This window comes from Anomaloglossus baeobatrachus, unplaced genomic scaffold (genome assembly GCF_048569485.1).
Source record: "Anomaloglossus baeobatrachus isolate aAnoBae1 unplaced genomic scaffold, aAnoBae1.hap1 Scaffold_692, whole genome shotgun sequence".
Taxonomy (NCBI): Eukaryota; Metazoa; Chordata; class Amphibia; order Anura; family Aromobatidae; genus Anomaloglossus; species Anomaloglossus baeobatrachus.
The window spans coordinates 49,415-69,409 of NW_027445066.1; the positions used below are offsets into that span (position 1 = coordinate 49,415).

At 55.6% G+C, this 19,995-nt stretch overlaps 1 protein-coding gene across 1 annotated transcript in view; it reads right to left on the reverse strand.

Moving 5' to 3' along the window:
* Window positions 1-1,845: 1,845 nt before the first annotated feature.
* Window positions 1,846-19,995, reverse strand: part of LOC142286654 (fibulin-7-like) — a 33,611-nt gene continuing 15,461 nt past the window's right edge. The window contains exons 6-8 of the mRNA XM_075333383.1: window positions 4,409-4,546; window positions 4,202-4,340; window positions 1,846-2,337 (exon numbers count right to left, since the gene is read on the reverse strand). Coding sequence (XP_075189498.1) covers window positions 1,977-2,337; window positions 4,202-4,340; window positions 4,409-4,546 — 638 coding nt within the window. The 3' untranslated portion in view covers window positions 1,846-1,976. The remainder of the gene's footprint in view (window positions 2,338-4,201; window positions 4,341-4,408; window positions 4,547-19,995) is intronic.

Consider the following 19,995-nt stretch of genomic DNA (forward strand, 5'->3'; position numbering starts at 1 on the left):
CTGTGGCCACCCACCGCTCCTTTGTTGCCCTCTGGTCTGTGGCCGGGGGGCACCCTCTGCTCCTGTGTCACCCTCTGGTCTGTGGCCACCCACTGCTCCTGTGTTGCCCTCTGGTCTGTGGCCGGGGGGCACCCTCTGCTCCTGTGTCACCCTCTGGTCTGTGGCCACCCACTGCTCCTGTGTCACCCTCTGGTCTGTGGCCACCCACCGCTCTTGTGTCACCCTCCGGTCTGTGGCCATTCACCGCTCCTGTGTCACCCTCTGGTCTGTGGCCACCCACCGCTCTTGTGTCACCCTCCGGTCTGTGGCCACCCACCGCTCCTGTGTTGCCCTCTGGTCTGTGGCCGGGGGGCACCCTCTGCTCCTGTGTCACCCTCTGGTCTGTGGCCACCCACTGCTCCTGTGTCACCCTCTGGTATGTGGTCTCACCGCTCTTGTGTCACCCTCCGGTCTGTGGCCACCCACCGCTCCTGTGTTGCCCTCTGGTCTGTGGCCGGGGGGCACCCTCTGCTCCTGTGTCACCCTCTGGTCTGTGGCCACCCACTGCTCCTGTGTCACCCTCTGGTCTGTGGCCACCCACCGCTCTTGTGTCACCCTCCGGTCTGTGGCCACCCACCGCTCCTGTGTCACCCTCTGGTCTGTGGCCACCCACCGCTCCTTTGTTGCCCTCTGGTCTGTGGCCGGGGGGCACCCTCTGCTCCTGTGTCACCCTCTGGTCTGTGGCCACCCACTGCTCCTGTGTTGCCCTCTGGTCTGTGGCCGGGGGGCACCCTCTGCTCCTGTGTCACCCTCTGGTCTGTGGCCACCCACTGCTCCTGTGTCACCCTCTGGTCTGTGGCCACCCACCGCTCTTGTGTCACCCTCCGGTCTGTGGCCATTCACCGCTCCTGTGTCACCCTCTGGTCTGTGGCCACCCACCGCTCTTGTGTCACCCTCCGGTCTGTGGCCACCCACCGCTCCTGTGTTGCCCTCTGGTCTGTGGCCGGGGGGCACCCTCTGCTCCTGTGTCACCCTCTGGTCTGTGGCCACCCACTGCTCCTGTGTCACCCTCTGGTATGTGGTCTCACCGCTCTTGTGTCACCCTCCGGTCTGTGGCCACCCACCGCTCCTGTGTTGCCCTCTGGTCTGTGGCCGGGGGGCACCCTCTGCTCCTGTGTCACCCTCTGGTCTGTGGCCACCCACTGCTCCTGTGTCACCCTCTGGTCTGTGGCCACCCACCGCTCTTGTGTCACCCTCCGGTCTGTGGCCACCCACCGCTCCTGTGTTGCCCTCTGGTCTGTGGCCGGGGGCACCCTCTGCTCCTGTGTCACCCTCTGGTCTGTGGCCACCCACTGCTCCTGTGTCACCCTCTGGTCTGTGGCCACCCAGCGCTCCTGTGTCACCCTCTGGTCTGTGGCCACCCACTGCTCCTGTGTCACCCTCTCGTCTGTGGCCACCCAGCGCTCCTGTGTCGCCCTCTCGTCTGTGGCCACCCAGCGCTCCTGTGTCGCCCTCTCGTCTATGGCCACCCAGCGCTCCTGTGTCGCCCTCTCGTCTGTGGCCACCCAGCGCTCCTGTGTCGCCCGCTGGTCTGTGGCCGGGGGCACCCACCGCTCCTGTGTCGCTTTCCGGTCTGTGGCCACCCACCGACCTTGTGTCACCCTCTTGTCTGTGGCCACCCACCGCTCCTGTGTCACCCGCTGTTCTGGCCGGGGGCACCCGTCTGTCTTCGGCGTTGGCTGTGGGTGCAGGGTCCCGTTATTGCGGGATCTGTTTGGCCCCTCCTGTCCTTGTGTGGCCCCTACACCCCGCGCCTCTCACCCTCGAGACATCGGGAACACCTCATAATCTGCAGGTCGGGCCCTGTGCGGAGGAAGCAGATTTATTTACCAAACCCATGACATTAGCACAGACTCGGAGCGGCGGTGTCGGTGTAACCCTGCGGTGCTGAGCACAGAAGTCGCGCTGTGCAGATTAACCCTCTGCGTACCAGCCGCCTAGAAGGGGAACTGCGACACGAAGAGCGTGACGGTGAATATGTGCCGGCCCAGCGGCCCCTGCGGTGACGTCTCCGCCATCTCCACGTCCACCTGGATCTCGGCCGGGCCGCTCACGGACTTGGTGAGGAGCAGCTCTCCGCGGTGTCTGCCGGCTTGTCGCACCTCCAGGCCACGGTGCCCTTTGCCCCTTGTCAGGGTGAAGCGCTGGCTGTCTGCCTGGGATCGGGGGGCTGTCATGGTGAACAAGACTCGGGGGACCGGCAGCTGGGATTGTAAAGGGATGTAATGGAAGGAGACTGAGTGGGGGGCGTCCAGGCAGCCGCTGCTTCCCACCGGGCAGGGGGTCCGCTCACACTGGCTGCATGGAGACAGGAGAGAAAAGCGGTCAGATGGCGGCAGCGAGGAGGAGGACGCGGTCACCCCTGCCCCGGGCATCAATAACTACCCCCAGAGGGGGACATTACTGGAGCGGCCGCCAGGGCATGCCTGGAGGGGACGCTGAAGGAAGTGTGAGCCCCCGCCCAGGCAGAGCTGTGACGACTCTGACATCATCACACACCAGCGGTGACATCATCACACACCAGCGGTGACGTCATCACACACCAGCGGTGACGTCATTACACACCAGCGGTGACATCATCAGCGGCGGTGACATCATCACACATCAGCGGTGGTGACGTCATCACACACCAGCGGTGACATCACACACCAGCGGTGACATCACACACCAGCGGTGACATCACACACCAGCGGTGACGTCATCACACATCAGCGGTGGTGACCTCCTCACACACCAGCGGTGACGTCATTACACACCAGCGGTGACGTCCTCACACACCAGCGGTGACATAATCACATCAGCGGTGGTGACATCATCACACATCAGCGGTGGTGACATCATCACACACCAGTGGTGACTTCGTCACACCGGCCCCATCACACATCGACCACATCCTCGTCACTCCGGCCCCATCACACATCGACCACATCCTCGTCACTCCGGCCCCATCACACATCGACCACATCCTCGTCACTCCGGCCCCATCACACTCCGGCCCCTTCACACTCCGGCCCCTTCACACTCCGGCCCCATCACACTCCGGCCCCATCACACTCCGGCCCCATCACACTCCGGCCCCATCACACTCCGGCCCCATCACACTCCGGCCCCATCACACTCCGGCCCCATCACACTCCGGCCCCATCACACTCCGGCCCCATCACACTCCGGCCCCATCACACTCCGGCCCCTTCACTCTCCGGCCCCTTCACACTCCGGCCCCTTCACACTCCGGCCCCTTCACACTCCGGCCCCTTCACACTCCGGCCCCATCACACTCCGGCCCCTTCACACTCCGGCCCCTTCACACTCCGGCCCCTTCACACTCCGGCCCCATCACACTCCGGCCCCTTCACACTCCGGCCCCATCACACTCCGGCCCCATCACACTCCGGCCCCATCACACTCCGGCCCCATCACACTCCGGCCCCTTCACACTCCGGCCCCATCGCACTCCGGCCCCTTCGCACTCCGGCCCCTTCGCACTCCGGCCCCTTCGCACTCCGGCCCCATCGCACTCCGGCCCCTTCGCACTCCGGCCCCTTCGCACTCCGGCCCCTTCGCACTCCGGCCCCATCGCACTCCGGCCCCATCGCACTCCGGCCCCATCGCACTCTGGCCCCTTCGCACTCTGGCCCCTTCGCACTCCGGCCCCATCGCACTCCGGCCCCATCGCACTCCGGCCCCATCGCACTCCGGCCCCATCGCACTCCGGCCCCATCGCACTCCGGCCCCATCACACTCCGGCCCCTTCACACTCCGGCCCCATCACACTCCGGCCCCATCACACTCCGGCCCCATCACACTCCGGCCCCATCACACTCCGGCCCCTTCACACTCCGGCCCCTTCACACTCCGGCCCCTTCACACTCCGGCCCCATCACACTCCGGCCCCATCACACTCCGGCCCCTTCACACTCCGGCCCCTTCACACTCCGGCCCCTTCACACTCCGGCCCCTTCACACTCCGGCCCCTTCACACTCCGGCCCCTTCACACTCCGGCCCCTTCACACTCCGGCCCCTTCACACTCCGGCCCCATCACACTCCGGCCCCTTCACACTCCGGCCCCTTCACACTCCGACCCCATCACACTCCGGCCCCTTCACACTCCGGCCCCTTCACACTCCGGCCCCATCACACCACCCTCCGCTCATACTTACTGGCCGGAGACCTTGACGTAGGTGGCGTTCATCTTGGCTTTGGGGCACTCGGGCCGCACACAGGTGAAGCCACCATAGAGATTAATACACTGTTCTCCTCCAGGACAGGCCGACTCCTTGGAGACACATTCATCTACATCTGGAGAAGAGGAGAATGCGGTGAGGAGGCTGCGGACCGACCGAGAACGACAGCATCCACCTTCCTACCTTTACAAGTGTTCGGCTGCGAGTCCAGGAGGTACCCCCGTGGACACACACAATGGTACGACCCCGGCGTGTTCACACATTCGTGCACACAGAGCTTGGAGCCGGATTTCCCTTGGTACAAACCACATTCATCAATGTCTGGGGAGAGAAGAGGTGGAATAAGGGCAGAGCGACATTGTGCGGCCTGATCGTCCGTTACAGTGTATCAGTGCAGGAGAGAATAAGGGCAGAGCGACATTGTGCGGCCTGATCGTCCGTTACAGTGTATCAGTGCAGGAGAGAATAAGGGCAGAGCGACATTGTGCGGCCTGATCGTCCGTTACAGTGTATCAGTGCAGGAGAGAATAAGGGCAGAGCGACATTGTGCGGCCTGATCGTCTGTTACAGTGTATCAGTGCAGGAGAGAATAAGGGCAGAGCGACATTGTGCGGCCTGACCGTCCGTTACAGTGTATCAGTGCAGGAGAGAATAAGAGCAGAGCGACATTGTGCGGCCTGACCGTCCGTTACAGTGTATCAGTGCAGGAGAGAATAAGAGCAGAGCGACATTGTGCGGCCTGATCGTCCGTTACAGTGTATCAGTGCAGGAGAGAATAAGGGCAGAGCGACATTGTGCGGCCTGATCGTCCGTTACAGTGTATCAGTGCAGGAGAGAATAAAGGCAGAGCGACATTGTGCGGCCTGATCGTCCGTTACAGTGTATCAGTGCAGGAGAGAATAAGGGCAGAGCGACATTGTGCGGCCTGATCGTCCGTTACAGTGTATCAGTGCAGGAGAGAATAAGGGCAGAGCGACATTGTGCGGCCTGATCGTCTGTTACAGTGTATCAGTGCAGGAGAGAATAAGGGCAGAGCGACATTGTGCGGCCTGACCGTCCGTTACAGTGTATCAGTGCAGGAGAGAATAAGAGCAGAGCGACATTGTGCGGCCTGACCGTCCGTTACAGTGTATCAGTGCAGGAGAGAATAAGAGCAGAGCGACATTGTGCGGCCTGATCGTCCGTTACAGTGTATCAGTGCAGGAGAGAATAAGAGCAGAGCGACATTGTGCGGCCTGACCGTCCGTTACAGTGTATCAGTGCAGGAGAGAATAAGAGCAGAGCGACATTGTGCGGCCTGACCGTCCGTTACAGTGTATCAGTGCAGAGGAGAAATAGAATCGGTAGTGAGTTCACATTACCGGCCGTGGGAATTGACCGGTAATTACCTCTGCTGTCTCGCTGCGAGGCTGCATTCATTCAGCGCTGTGTGTCAGCCGCAGCTGGATGTAAGCAGCGCAGGACCTGTGGATTACGCCGGAGCTTTGTTTTAGGGGGTGGGGGGGGTTAATAAGAGGGTGAACGAGGCTTATTTGTGTTTTATTTAAAATAAAGGATTTTTCGGTGTGTGTGTCTTTTCACTTTGCTTACGGGTTGATCATGTCAGCTGTCACATAGACGCTGCCATGATCAAGCCTGGACTTAGTGGCGGCGATCCGCCGCCATTAACTCCTTATTACCTGGTTCGCCACTGCATCACGGCAACAAGAAGAGCTGGGGACACTCCGGTACTGCCGCATAATGAATATGACAGTCCCCGGGGCAGCTGCAGCTGATATTCTCGGCTGCGGAAGGTGGGGGACATTAACCCTGCCCCTCTCCCTCCCCAGCCTGAGAATACCGGGCCGCTGCTGTGTGCTTACCTCGGCTGGACGGTAAATATGCAGCGGAGCCCACATGGTTTTCTTCAGCGCTCTATTGGGAGACCCAGACGATTGGGTATAGCTACTGCCCTCTGGAGGCCACACAAAGCACTACATCAAAAGTGCAAGGCCCCTCCCCCTCTGGCTATACCCCCCCCGTGGTATCACGGGTTCTCCAGTTTTAGCTTTGTGTGCGAAGGAGGTCAGACATCCACGCATAGCTCCACAGATTTTAGTCAGCAGTAGCTGCTGACTATTTCGGATGGAAGAAAAGAGGACACATATAGTGTCCCCAGCATGCTCCCTTCTCACCCCTGGATGGTGTTGTAAGGTTGAGGTACCTATTGCTGGTACGGAGGCTGGAGCCCACATGCTGCTTTCCTTCCACATCCCCCTGAGGGGCTCTGTGGAAGTGGGATCCTGCCGGCCTCAAAGCTCTGACGCCGGGCTCCATCCACAGACCCATTTGAACCTGCTGGATACGGAGCTGGAGTACCGTTCAGGGACATGGCCCTGCACCATTACAGGTACTCTGTGTCCCCGTACACACAGGCACAGCACACTCCAGACTTGCTGGGTGTGCTAGTGCGCCGGGGACAGTAATGGGTTACAGTCACTGCAGCTTTGCTGAGTGACTTTGTGTTTTGGGAACTACCGCGCCGGACGCTCCGGGAGCGGCGGCGCGGCTGGGACTTGTAGTTCGCCAGGGACTGGGCGCCGACCGCGCTTTTACGGCGGCGGCGCTTATAAATCCAGTCCCCGGCTTCTGCGGCCTAGTGCCGCTTCGTTCCCGCCCCCTCCCTGTCACTCAGGGAAGGGGACAGGCGCTGAGCAATCAGCAGCGCCGAGGGCTGGAGCCTTTTTACATGCTCCAGCCCTCTCACTGCACACTGTCGGGCGCCGGATTCCCGCTCTGCCTTGGGGGCACGCCCACGGCCCGCCCCTCCTCACATGAGCTGGGGAAGAAGCCGGCAGCCATTACTGAAGTCCGAGCTCGGATTTTCAGCAACCAGGCAGGGCGAGGTGGCGATCATACACCCGCTTATAGGCGGGCGGTAAGAGGCACACATAGTGCTGTCCACAGATAACTGCAGTGTATACATGTGTTGTTTTTAACTACATAGGTCGCTATATGCCCGCTTGGGGAGCGACACATTAGCAGCAGGAAAGCAGGTGTGCTAGAGCACAGGCTTTCTAGGCTGCTTGTATTGCACGACTGAGGTGTTCATTTGTGTTTATGTGTTATACATTGCACTGTACAGTCGCTAGTCTTAGCTATATTCTCCTGGAATGGCTAGACTACAGCAGCAGAAAACCAAGGGTGCTGGGGCACAGGTTTTTTTCTATGCTGCTTGTATTGCATGGGCTGCAGTGTGCATTTGTACTTGTGCTTGTATGCTATACATTGCACTGTATGGTCACTCTTCTGGGCCATATTCCCCTAGATGACTTGTCTACAGCAGCAGAAGAGCAGAGGTGCCAGGGCACAGGCTTCTATGCTGCTTGTATTGCATGTGCTGCAGTGTTCATTTGTACTTGTGCTTGTATGCTATACATTGCACTGTAGGGTCACTCTTGGCTATATTCCCCTAGATGACTAGTATACAGCAGCAGAAGAGCAGGGGTGCCAGGGCACAGGCTTCTATGCTGCTTGTATTGCTTGTGCTGCAGTGGTCATTTGGACTTTATGCCTGTATGCTATACATTGCACTGTACGGTCACCAATCTTGGCTATATAATTCTAGATAGCTAGTCGGCAGCGGCAAAACAGCAACACAGATTTTCAGTGCTGTTTTTACTACATGGGATGCTGTTCATGACACCGTCCCATTGTGTGCATGCTCCCCCGTAGCACGTGCCGGGGTCTCTAGCACTTCGTCTGCCTGGGTCTCTACTAGTTGTGGCCAAAGAAACCACCTGTCAACCCTGTCCATGGACAGGGACGGAGTAGTCATAATATAGAGACTTGCAGTCCAGACAGGCCATGGGCAATCTACTTGACCAAAAGGCAGCTCTTCAGGGCTTTGATACTGACATAGCTATCGATCCGGATACACCGGGTGGTAACGCCATACGGAATGATCCTATACCGTCCATCAATGGAAGGTTGGATCTTTCTCCCTCAGCTCCCCCAGTGGAGATAGGAGACGAACAGGAGAAGTCCCTTTTTCAGTATCTCACACAGATGTTGAGTATTTTTCTGGCCACGCTGACTTCAGAGAAGCAGTCCAGGAACACCACGCTTACCAGATAAGCGTCTTCTCCAAACGTTTTTAGGATACACGTTATCCCTTTTCCCCTGACGCGGTCAGTGCTGGACCCAGGGTCCAAAGGTGGATTCTCCAATCTCCAGGCTTGCGTCTAGAGACATAGTTGCACTGGAGATGGGGCTTCACTTAAAGACGCCAGTCACAGACAGATGGACTCTGGTTGAAATCTGTCTAGGAAGCTATCGGCGTGTCGGTTGCTCCGGCATCCACAGCCGTATAGGCAACCTAACCTTTTCAGCTGTTCTTGCGCAGCTGGCCTTGAGCACAGGGACATCTGTACCGCAGAGGCGTCCGTAACCCGCAATGTCTGCACTGCGACTTACCCTGTTAATACTGTCCTAAAAGTACAGTCGAGGTTTCGGTCCTTCCCAAGCTCCGGTAGGTCCCAATTGTCCTCGGGCAAAAGGGCTACTAAACCTCAGACGGGCTCAGATTCCGGCCGGGCTCAATCACGCCCAAGGAAGGCAGTCGGAGGAACCGCTACAAGGCGGTCTCCTCAGGACTCTCAGTTCTCTCTCTCTCTCCGCATCCGCGGTTGATGGCAGAACCCCCCGCCTTTGGCGACATTTAGCTGCCACAGGTCACAGACCGGTGGGTGGCGAACATTGTGCTCACGTGCACAGGACAGTGTTCTAATCTCGTCCTCCGACTCCATTTCCCTGCTGCAGGCGGTGGATGCTCTAAGAGCAGAAGGAGTGGTGATCCCTGTCCCCCCTCAGGAACGAGGGCGAGGGTTTGTACTCCAATCTCTTTGTGGCTCCAAAAAAGGACGGTTCCTTCCGTCCCGTTCTGGTCCTGACACTGCTCAACGAGCATGCGAACTCCAGGCGGTTCCGGATGGGATCCCTCCGATCCGTCATTACCTCAATGTCTCGAGGAGACTTCCTTGCCTCAACAGACATCAAAGATGCCTATCTCTACGTGCCAATTGCTACGGAGCACCAACGTTTTCTACGTTTTGTGATAGGAGACGAACATCTGCAGTTCGTAGCTCTGCCATTCAGTCTGGCGACAGCCCCATGGGTGTTCACCAAGGTCATGGCAGCAGTGGTAGCAGTCTTGCACTTTCAGGGACACCCGGTGATTCCATACTTGGACGATCTACTCGTCAAAGCACCCTCCCTCGAGGCATGCCAACGCAGCCTGAATGTTACGCTGGAGACTCTCCAGACTTTCGGGTGGATCATCAATTTGGCAAGGTCAAATCTGTCTCCGACTCAATCACTAACGTATCTCGGCATGGAGTTTCATACTCTATCAGCAATAGTGAAGCTTCCGCTGAACAAGCAGCGTTCACTGCAGACAGAGGTGCAGTCTCTCCTTCAAGGCCAGTCGCACCCCTTAAGGCGCCTCATGCACTTCCTAAGGAAGATGGTGGCAGCCATCGAGGCAGTTCTCTTTGCGCAGTTTCATCTGCGCCAACGGCAATGGGACATTCTCCGCCAATGGGACGGGCAGTCAACCTCCCTGGACAGGGAAGTCTCCCTTTCCCAGACGGCCGAGGACTCTCTGCTATAGTGGCCATAGCCCCCATCCTGGGCACTGGTCACGACAGATACGAGTCTGTCAGGGTGGGGAGCAGTTTGTCTCCGCCACATGGCTCAGGGGACGTGGCCTCAGCAGGAGTCCACCCTTCAGATCGATGTTCAAATCGGGGCAGGGTATCTTACCCTATTAGCCTTCCAGAAGTGGCTAGAAAGAGAGCAGATCCGAATCCAGTCGGACATCTCCACAGCGGTGGCATACATCAACCACCAAGAAGGGGCGCGCAGTCAGCAAGCCTTCCAGGAAGTCCGGCGAATCCTCATGTGGGTGGAGGACACAGCATCCACCATATCCGCAGTTCACATCCCGGGCGTAGAAAACTGGGAAGCAGACTTCCTCAGTCGCCAGGGTATGGACGCGGGGGAATGGTCCCTTCACTCGGACGTGTTTCAGGAAATCTGTTGCCGCTGGGGGGTGCCGGACGTCGACCTAATGGCGTCTCGGCACACCAACAAGGTCCCGGCATTTATGGCACGATCGCGCGATCACAGAGCTCTGGCGGCAGACGCCTTAGTGCAAGATTGGTCGCAGTTCCGGCTCACATATGTGTTTCCACCTCTGGCACTCTTGCCCAGAGTACTGCGCAAAAATCAGATCCGATTGCAGCCGCGTCATACTCGTCGCACCAGACTGGCCGAGGAGATCGTGGTACCCGGATCTGTGGCATCTCACGGTCGGCCGACCGTGGTCACTACCAGACCGACCAGACTTACTGTCCCAAGGGCCGTTTTCTCCATCGGAATTCTGCGGCCCTGAACCTGACTGGGTGGCTTTTGTGTCCTGGATCCTAGCGTCTTCAGGATTATCCCAAGGGGTCGTTGCCACCATGAGACTGGCTAGGAAGCCCACGTCTGCTAAGATATACCACAGAACGTGGAAGATTTTCTTATTCTGGTGCTCTACTCAGGGAGTGTCTCCCTGGCCATTTGCATTGCCTACTTTTCTTTCCTTCCTACAATAGGAGTCAGAAAAGGGCTCGTCGCTCGACTCCCTCAAAGGGCAAGTCTCAGCACTATCCGTGTTTTTTCAGAAGCGGCTAGCACGTCTTTCTAAGGTGTGCACGTTCCCGCAGGGGGTTTGTCATATCGTACCCCCGTACAAGCGGCCGTTAGATCCATGGGATCTGAACAGGGTTCTAGTTGCTCTCCAGAAGCCGCCTTTCGAGACTCTGAAGGAAGTTTCTTTTTCTCGCCTGTCACAGAAGGTGGCGTTTCTCGTTGCGATCACATCGCTTCGGCGAGTGTCTGAGCTGGCAGCTCGGTCATCCAAGGCTCCCTTCCTGGTGTTTCACCAGGACAAGGTAGTGCTGCGCCCCATTCCGGAGTTTCTCCCTAAGGTCGTATCCTCGTTTCATCTTAATCAGGATATCTCCTTACCGTCTTTTTGCACTCATCCGGTTCACCGGTATGAGAATGATTTACGTTTGCTAGATTTGGTGAGAGCACTCAGAATCTACATTTCCCGCACGGCGCCCATGCGCCGTGCCGATGCACTTTTTGTCCTTGTCGCTGGTCCGCGCAAGGGGTTGCAGGCTTCTAAAGCCACCCTGGCTCGATGGATCAAAGAACCAATTCTAGAGGCCTACCGTTCTGCGGGGCTTCCGGTTCCTTCAGGGCTAAAAGCCCACTCAACCAGAGCCGTGGGTGCGTCCTGGGCATTACGTCACCAGGCTTCGGCTCAACAGGTGTGCCAGGCAGCTACCTGGTCCAGTCTGCACACTTTCACCAAGCATTATCAGGTGCATACCTATGCTTCGGCGGATGCCAGCTTAGGTAGAAGAGTCCTGCAGGCGGCAGTGACACCCCCGTAGGGGAGGGCTGTTTTGCAGCTCTAACATGAGGTATTTCTTTACCCACCCAGGGACAGCTTTTGGACGTCCCAATCGTCTGGGTCTCCCAATAGAGCGCTGAAGAAGAAGGGAATTTTGTTACTTACCGTAAATTCCTTTTCTTCTAGCTCTTATTGGGAGACCCAGCACCCGCCCTGTTGTCCTTCGGGATGTTTTTTTTGTTGTTTGCGGGTACACATGTTGTTCATGTTGAACGGTTTTTCAGTTCTCCGATGTTATTCGGAGTTAATTTGTTTAAACCAGTTATTGGCTTCCTCCTTCTTGCTTTGGCACTAAAACTGGAGAACCCGTGATACCACGGGGGGGGTATAGCCAGAGGGGGAGGGGCCTTGCACTTTTGATGTAGTGCTTTGTGTGGCCTCCAGAGGGCAGTAGCTATACCCAATCGTCTGGGTCTCCCAATAAGAGCTAGAAGAAAAGGAATTTACGGTAAGTAACAAAATTCCCTTCTTTCTTCGGCGCTCCATTGGGAGACCCAGACGATTGGGTGTATAGCTACTGCCTCCGGAGGCCACACAAAGCATTACACTAAAAAGTGTAAGGCCCCTCCCCTTCTGGCTATACACCCCCAGTGGGATCACTGGCTCACCAGTTTTCTGCTTTGTGCGAAGGAGGTCAGACATCCACGCATAGCTCCACTGTTTAGTCAGCAGTAGCTGCTGACTATATCGGATGGAAGAAAAGAGGGCCCATATAGGGCCCCCAGCATGCTCCCTTCTCACCCCGCTGGTGGTTTGTAAGGTTGAGGTACCTATTGCTGGTACGGCGGCTGGAGCCCACATGCTGTTTTTCCTTCCCCATCCCCCTGAGGGGCTCTGAGGAAGTGGGATCTTACCGGCCCCAAAGCCCTGAGGCCGGGCTCCATCCACAGACCCATTGAACCTGCTGGATACGGAGCTGGGTACCGTTCAGGGACATGGCCCTGCACCATTCAGGTACTCTGTGTCCCCGTACACACAGGCACAGCACACTCCAGACTTGCTGGGTGTGCTAGTGCGCCGGGGACAGTAAAGGGTTACAGTCACTGCAGCCTAGCTGAGTGACTTTATGTATGGGGAACTACCGCGCCGGACGCTCCGGGAGCGGCGGCGCGGCTGGGACTTGTAGTGCGCCGGGGACTTAGCGCCGACCGCGCTTTTACGGCGGCGGCGCTCATAAATCCAGTCCCCGGCTTTTGCGGCCTAGCTCCGCTTCGTTCCCGCCCCCACCCTGTCAATCAGGGTAGGGGAGAGACGCTGTACAATCAGCAGCGCCGAGGGCTGGAGCCTTATTTACATGCTCCAGCCCTCTCACTGGACACTGTGGGACGCCGGTTTCCCGCTCTGACTTGGGGGCACGCCCACGGCCCGCCCCTACCCACACGAGCTGGAGAAGACGCCGGCAGCCATTCCTGCAGCCCGAGCTGAGAGATCGGACTCTGGGCAACCAGGCACAGGACTAGGGCGACCACACACCCGCTTATAGGCGGGCGGTAAGCGGCACCTGGAGTGCTGACCCCACTAAATACCGCAGTTGTCCATTTGTATTTTATGCTTACACTGCATAGGTCGCTATTTTTGGCTATATGCCCTCTTAGATGGCGACACATCAGCAGCAGGAAAGCAGGGGTGCTAAGGCACAGGCTTTCCATGCTGCTTGTATTGCATGTACTGAAGTGTTCATGTGTATTTATGCTTGTATGCTATACACTGCACTGTACGGTCGCTAGTCTGGGCTATTTTCGCCTAGAATGACTAGACTACAGCAGCAGAAAAGCAGGGGTGCTGAGGCACAGGTTTTTTCTATGCTGCTTGTATTGCAGGGGTTGCAGTGTTCATTTGTACTTATGCTTGTATGCTATACATTGCACTGTATGGTCGCTATTCTGGGCTATATTCCCCTAGATGGCTAGTCTACAGCAGCAGAAAAGCAGGGGTGCCAAGGCACAGGCTTTCTATGCTGCTTGTATTGCATGTGCTGCGGTGTTCATTTGTAGCTATACATTGCACTGTACGGTCGCCATTCTTGGCTCTATATCCTAGATGGCTAGCCGGCAGCAGCATATATGCAACACAGGCTTTCGATGCTGTTTTTACTGCATGTGATACTGTTCCACGGCACTGAACCCCATTGTGTGCAATGCTCCCCTGTAGCACTTGGTCAGCCGGGGTCTCTATTAGACGTGGCCAAAGGAACCACCTGTCAACCCTGTCCAAGGACAGGGATGGAGTTGCAATGGGATAGAGACTTGCAGTCCGGACAGGCCATGGGCAATCTGGATCATTGCTCCCTGGCCACCCTCATTTGGAATAAAATCGGTGCTCCGGGGGGGGTCCCAGGAGGCTCTCTGTATGATGAGGCAGACGTAGCTCATCAGGACTTTGATCCTGACACCGCTCTCAATCCGGATACACCGGATGGTGACGCCATAAGGAATGATCCTATAGCGTCCATCAATGGAATGTTGGATCTTTCTCCCTCAGCTCCCCCAGCGGAGGAGTCAGCTTCACAGCAGGAGAAGTCCCATTTCAGTAGCTCAAACGTATATTGAGTATTTTTCTGGCCACGCTGACTTCAGAGAAGCAGTCCAGGAACACCACGCTTACCAGATAAGCGTTTTCTCCAAACGTATTAAGGATACACGTTATCCTTTTCCCCCTGACGTGGTCAAGCGCGGGACACAGGGTCCAAAGCTGGATTCTCCAATCTCCAGGCTTGCGGCTAGAGCATAGTTGCAGTGGAGATGGGACTTCACTTGAAGATGCTAGACAGATGGACTCTGGTTGAAATCTGTCTATGAGGCTATCGGCGTGTCGGTTGCTCCGGCATTTACAGCCGTATGGGCACCCTAAGCTTTTCAGCTGTTCTTGCACAGCTGGTCTTGAGCATATGTACATTTGTGCCGCAGGGGCGTCCGTAACCTCGCAATGTCTGCATTGCGACTTACCCTATTAATGCTGTCCTGGAAGGACAGTCGAGGTTTCGGTCCTTCCCAAGCTCGGGCAGGTCCCAATTGTCCTCGTCCAAAAGAGCTGAAAAGCCTCAGAGGGGCTCAGCTTCCGGGGGCTCAATCACGCCCAAGGAAGGCAGCCGGAGGAACCGCTACCAAGGCGGTCTCCTCATGACTCTCAGCTCTCTCATCTCTCCGCATCCGCGGTTGATGGCAGACTCGCTCGCCTTTGGCGACATTTAGCTGCCACAGGTCACAGACCGGTGGGTGAGGGACATTGTGCCCACGTGCACAGGACAGAGTTCTGTTCTCGTCCTCCGACTCGATTCTTCAGAACGTCCCCACCTCCCCACCGAGCCGATGCTCTTCTGCAGGCAGAAGGAGTGGTAATCCCTGTTCCTCTTCAGGAACAAGACACGGTTTTCCTCCAATCTGGTTGTGGTGCCAAAAAAGGACGGCTCTTTCCGTTCCGTTCTGGACCCAAAACTGCTCAACAAGCACGTGGAGGCCAGGCGGTTCCGGATGAAACCCTCCGCTCCGTCATTGCCTCAATGTCTCAAGGAAATTTCCTAGCATCAATAGACATCAAAGATGCTTATCTCCACGTGCCGATTGCTACAGAGCACCAACGTTTTCTACGTTTTGTGATAGGAGACGAACATCTCCAGTTCGTAGCTCTGCCATTTGGTCTGGCGACAGCCCCACGGGTGTTCACCAAGGTCATGGCGGCAGTGGTAGCAGTCTTGCACTCACAGGGACACTCTGTGATCCCTTACTTGGACGATCTACTTGTCAAGGCACCCTCTCAAGAGGCATGCCAACTCAGCCTGAATGTTGCGCTGGAGACTCTCCAGACGTTCGGGTGGATCATCAACTTCTCAAAGTCAAACCTGTCACCGACCCAATCACTAACGTATCTTGGCATGGAGTTTCATACCCTCTCAGCGCTAGTGAAGCTTCCGCTGGACAAGCAGCGGTCACTACAGACCGGGGTGCAGACTCTCCGTCACGGTCAGTCGCACTCCTTAAGACGCCTCATGCACTTCCTCGGGAAGATGGTGGCGGCAATGGAGGCGGTTCCGTTTGCGCAGTTTCATCTGCGTCCTCTTTATTGGGACATTCTCCGCCAATGGGACGGGAAGTCAACATCCCTGAACAGGAAAGTATCCCTTTCACAGACGGCCAAGGACTCTCTGCAATGGTGGCTTCTTCCCACCTCATTATCACAGGGAAGATCCTTCCTACCACCGTCTTGGGCGGTAGTCACGACAGACGCAAGTCTGTCAGGGTGGGGAGCAGTGTTTCTCCACCACAGGGCTCAGGGTACGTGGACTCAGCAGGAGTCCACCCTTCAGATCAATGTTCTGGAAATCAGAGCAGTGTATCTTGCCCTACTAGCCTTCCAACAGTGGCTGGAAGGGAAGCAGATCCGAATTCAATCGGACAACTCCACAGCGGTGGCATACATCAATCACCAAGGGGGGACACGCAGTCGGCAAGCCTTCCAGGAAGTCCGGCGGATTATGATGTGGGTGGAAGCCACGGCCTCCACCGTATCTGCAGTTCACATCCCCGGCGTAGAAAACTGGGAAGCAGACTTCCTCAGCCGCCAGGGCATGGACGCAGGAGAATGGTCCCTTCACCCGGACGTGTTTCAGGAAATCTGTAGCCGCTGGGGAAGGCCGGACGTCGACCTAATGGCGTCCAGGCACAACAACAAGGTCCCAACCTTCATAGCACGGTCCCGCGATCACAGAGCTCTGGCGGCAGACGCCTTAGTGCAAGATTGGTCGCAGTTCCGGCTCCCTTATGCTTTTCCACCTCTGGCACTCTTGCCCAGAGTGTTACGCAAGATCAGATCCGACTGCAGCCGCGTCATACTCGTCGCCCCAGACTGGCCAAGGAGGGCGTGGTATCCGGATCTGTGGCATCTCACGGTCGGCCAACCGTGGGCACTACCAGACCGACCAGACTTACTGTCCCTAGGGCCGTTTTTCCATCGGAATTCTGCGGCCCTGAACCTGACTGTGTGGCCATTGAGTCCTGGATCCTAGGGTCTTCAGGATTATCCCAAGGGGTCGTTGCCACCATGAGACAGGCTAGGAAGCCCACGTCCGCTAAGATCTACCACAGAACGTGGAGGATATTCTTATCCTGGTGCTCTGCTCAGGGAGTGTCTCCCTGGCCATTTGCATTGCCTACCTTTCTTTCTTTCCTGCAATCTGGGTTAGAAAAAGGTTTGTCGCTCGGCTCCCTTAAAGGGCAAGTCTCGGCGCTATCCGTCTTTTTTCAGAAGCGTCTAGCACGACTTCCTAAGGTGCGCACGTTCCTGCAGGGGGTTTGTCATATTGCACCCCCGTACAAGCGGCCGTTAGATCCATGGGATCTGAACAGGGTACTAGTTGCCCTCCAGAAGCCGCCCTTCGAGCCTCTGAGGGAGGTTTCAATTTCTAGACTATCACAGAAAGTGGTTTTTCTGGTAGCGATCACATCTCTTCGGAGAGTGTCTGAGCTGGCAGCGCTGTCATCCAATGCTCCCTTCCTGGTCTTCCACCAGGACAAGGTAGTGCTGCGCCCCATTCAGGAGTTTCTCCCGAAGGTGGTATCCTCTTTTCATCTTAATCAGGATATCTCTTTGCCTTCGTTTTGTCCTCATGCAGTTCATCGGTATGAGAAGGATTTACATTTGTTAGATCTGGTGAGAGCACTCAGAATCTACATTTCCCGCACGGCGCCCCTGCGCCGTTCGGATGCACTCTTTGTCCTTGTCGCTGGTAAGCGCAAAGGGTCGCAGGCTTCTAAGGCCACCCTGGCTCGATGGATCAAAGAACCAATTCTTGAAGCCTACCGTTCTGCTGGGCTTCCGGTTCCATCAGGGCTGAAGGCCCATTCTACCAGAGCCGTGGGTGCGTCCTGGGCATTGCGACACCAGGCTACGGCTCAACAGGTGTGCCAGGCAGCTACCTGGTCGAGTCTGCACACTTTCACCAAACATTATCAGGTGCATACCTATGCTTCGGCGGACGCCAGCCTAGGTAGAAGAGTCCTGCAGGCGGCAGTTGCCTCCCCGTAGGGGAGGGCTGTCTTCGCAGCTCTAACATGAGGTATTTCTTTACCCACCCAGGGACAGCTTTTGGACGTCCCAATCGTCTGGGTCTCCCAATGGAGCGCCGAAGAAGAAGGGAATTTTGTTACTTACCGTAAATTCCTTTTCTTCTAGCTCCTATTGGGAGACCCAGCACCCGCCCTGTTGTCCTTCGGGATTTTTGGGTTTTTTCGGGTACACATGTTGTTCATGTTGAACGGTTTTTCAGTTCTCCGATGTTACTCGGAGTGAATTTGTTTAACCAAGTTATTGGCTTTCCTCCTTCTTGCTTTTGCACTAAAACTGGTGAGCCAGTGATCCCACTGGGGGTGTATAGCCAGAAGGGGAGGGGCCTTACACTTTTTAGTGTAATGCTTTGTGTGGCCTCCGGAGGCAGTAGCTATACACCCAATCGTCTGGGTCTCCCAATAGGAGCTAGAAGAAAAGGAATTTACGGTAAGTAACAAAATTCCCTTCTTTTTTTTCCTATATTTGTTTGCTTTCTAGGTGTGTTCTATGTGTCTGTGTTCTATGTCTGTGATGTCTGTGTGTGATCTGTGTGTGATCTGTCTGTCTGTGTTCTATGTCTCTGTGTGTGTGTGTGTGAGTGTGATGTGTCAGTGTTCTATGTCTCTGTGTGTGAGTGTGATGTGTCTGTGTTCTATGTCTCTGTGTGTGATCTGTCTGTCTGTGTTCTATGTCTCTGTGTGTGTGTGTGTGTGTGTGTGTGAGTGTGATGTGTCTGTGTTCTATGTCTGTGTGTGTGAGTGTGATGTGTCTGTGTTCTATGTCTCTGTGTGTGTGTGTGTGTGATGTGTCTGTGTTCTATGTCTCTGTGTGTGTGAGTGTGATGTGTCTGTGTTCTATGTCTCTGTGTGTGTGTGTGAGTGTGATGTGTCTGTGTTCTATGTCTCTGTGTGTGTGTGTGTGATGTGTCTGTGTTCTATGTCTCTGTGTGTGAGTGTGATGTGTCTGTGTTCTATGTCTCTGTGTGTGTGAGTGTGATGTGTCTGTGTTCTATGTCTCTGTGTGTGTGAGTGTGATGTGTCTGTGTTCTATGTCTCTGTGTGTGTGTGTGAGTGTGATGTGTCTGTGTTCTATGTCTCTGTGTGTGTGTGAGTGTGATGTGTCTGTGTTCTATGTCTCTGTGTGTGTGTGATGTGTCTGTGTTCTATGTCTCTGTGTGTGTGTGAGTGTGATGTGTCTGTGTTCTATGTCTCTGTGTGTGTGTGTGTGATGTGTCTGTGTTCTATGTCTCTGTGTGTGAGTGTGATGTGTCTGTGTTCTATGTCTCTGTGTGTGTGTGTGTGTGATGTGTCTGTGTTCTATGTCTCTGTGTGTGAGTGTGATGTGTCTGTGTTCTATGTCTCTGTGTGTGTGAGTGAGTGTGATGTGTCTGTGTTCTATGTCTCTGTGTGTGATCTGTCTGTCTGTGTTCTATGTCTCTGTGTGTGTGTGTGTGTGTGTGTGTGTGAGTGTGATGTGTCTGTGTTCTATGTCTGTGTGTGTGAGTGTGATGTGTCTGTGTCCTATGTCTCTGTGTGTGTGTGTGAGTGTGATGTGTCTGTGTTCTATGTCTCTGTGTGTGTGAGTGTGATGTGTCTGTGTTCTATGTCTCTGTGTGTGTGAGTGTGATGTGTCTGTGTTCTATGTCTCTGTGTGTGTGTGTGTGAGTGTGATGTGTCTGTGTTCTATGTCTCTGTGTGTGTGTGTGTGATGTGTCTGTGTTCTATGTCTCTGTGTGTGAGTGTGATGTGTCTGTGTTCTATGTCTCTGTGTGTGAGTGTGATGTGTCTGTGTTCTATGTTTCTGTGTGTGTGTGAGTGTGATGTGTCTGTGTTCTATGTCTCTGTGTGTGTGAGTGTGATGTGTCTGTGTTCTATGTCTCTGTGTGTGTGAGTGTGATGTGTCTGTGTTCTATGTCTCTGTGTGTGTGTGTGAGTGTGATGTGTCTGTGTTCTATGTCTCTGTGTGTGTGTGAGTGTGATGTGTCTGTGTTCTATGTCTCTGTGTGTGTGTGATGTGTCTGTGTTCTATGTCTCTGTGTGTGTGTGTGATGTGTCTGTGTTCTATGTCTCTGTGTGTGTGTGAGTGTGATGTGTCTGTGTTCTATGTCTCTGTGTGTGAGTGTGATGTGTCTGTGTTCTATGTCTCTGTGTGTGTGAGTGTGATGTGTCTGTGTTCTATGTCTCTGTGTGTGAGTGTGATGTGTCTGTGTTCTATGTCTCTG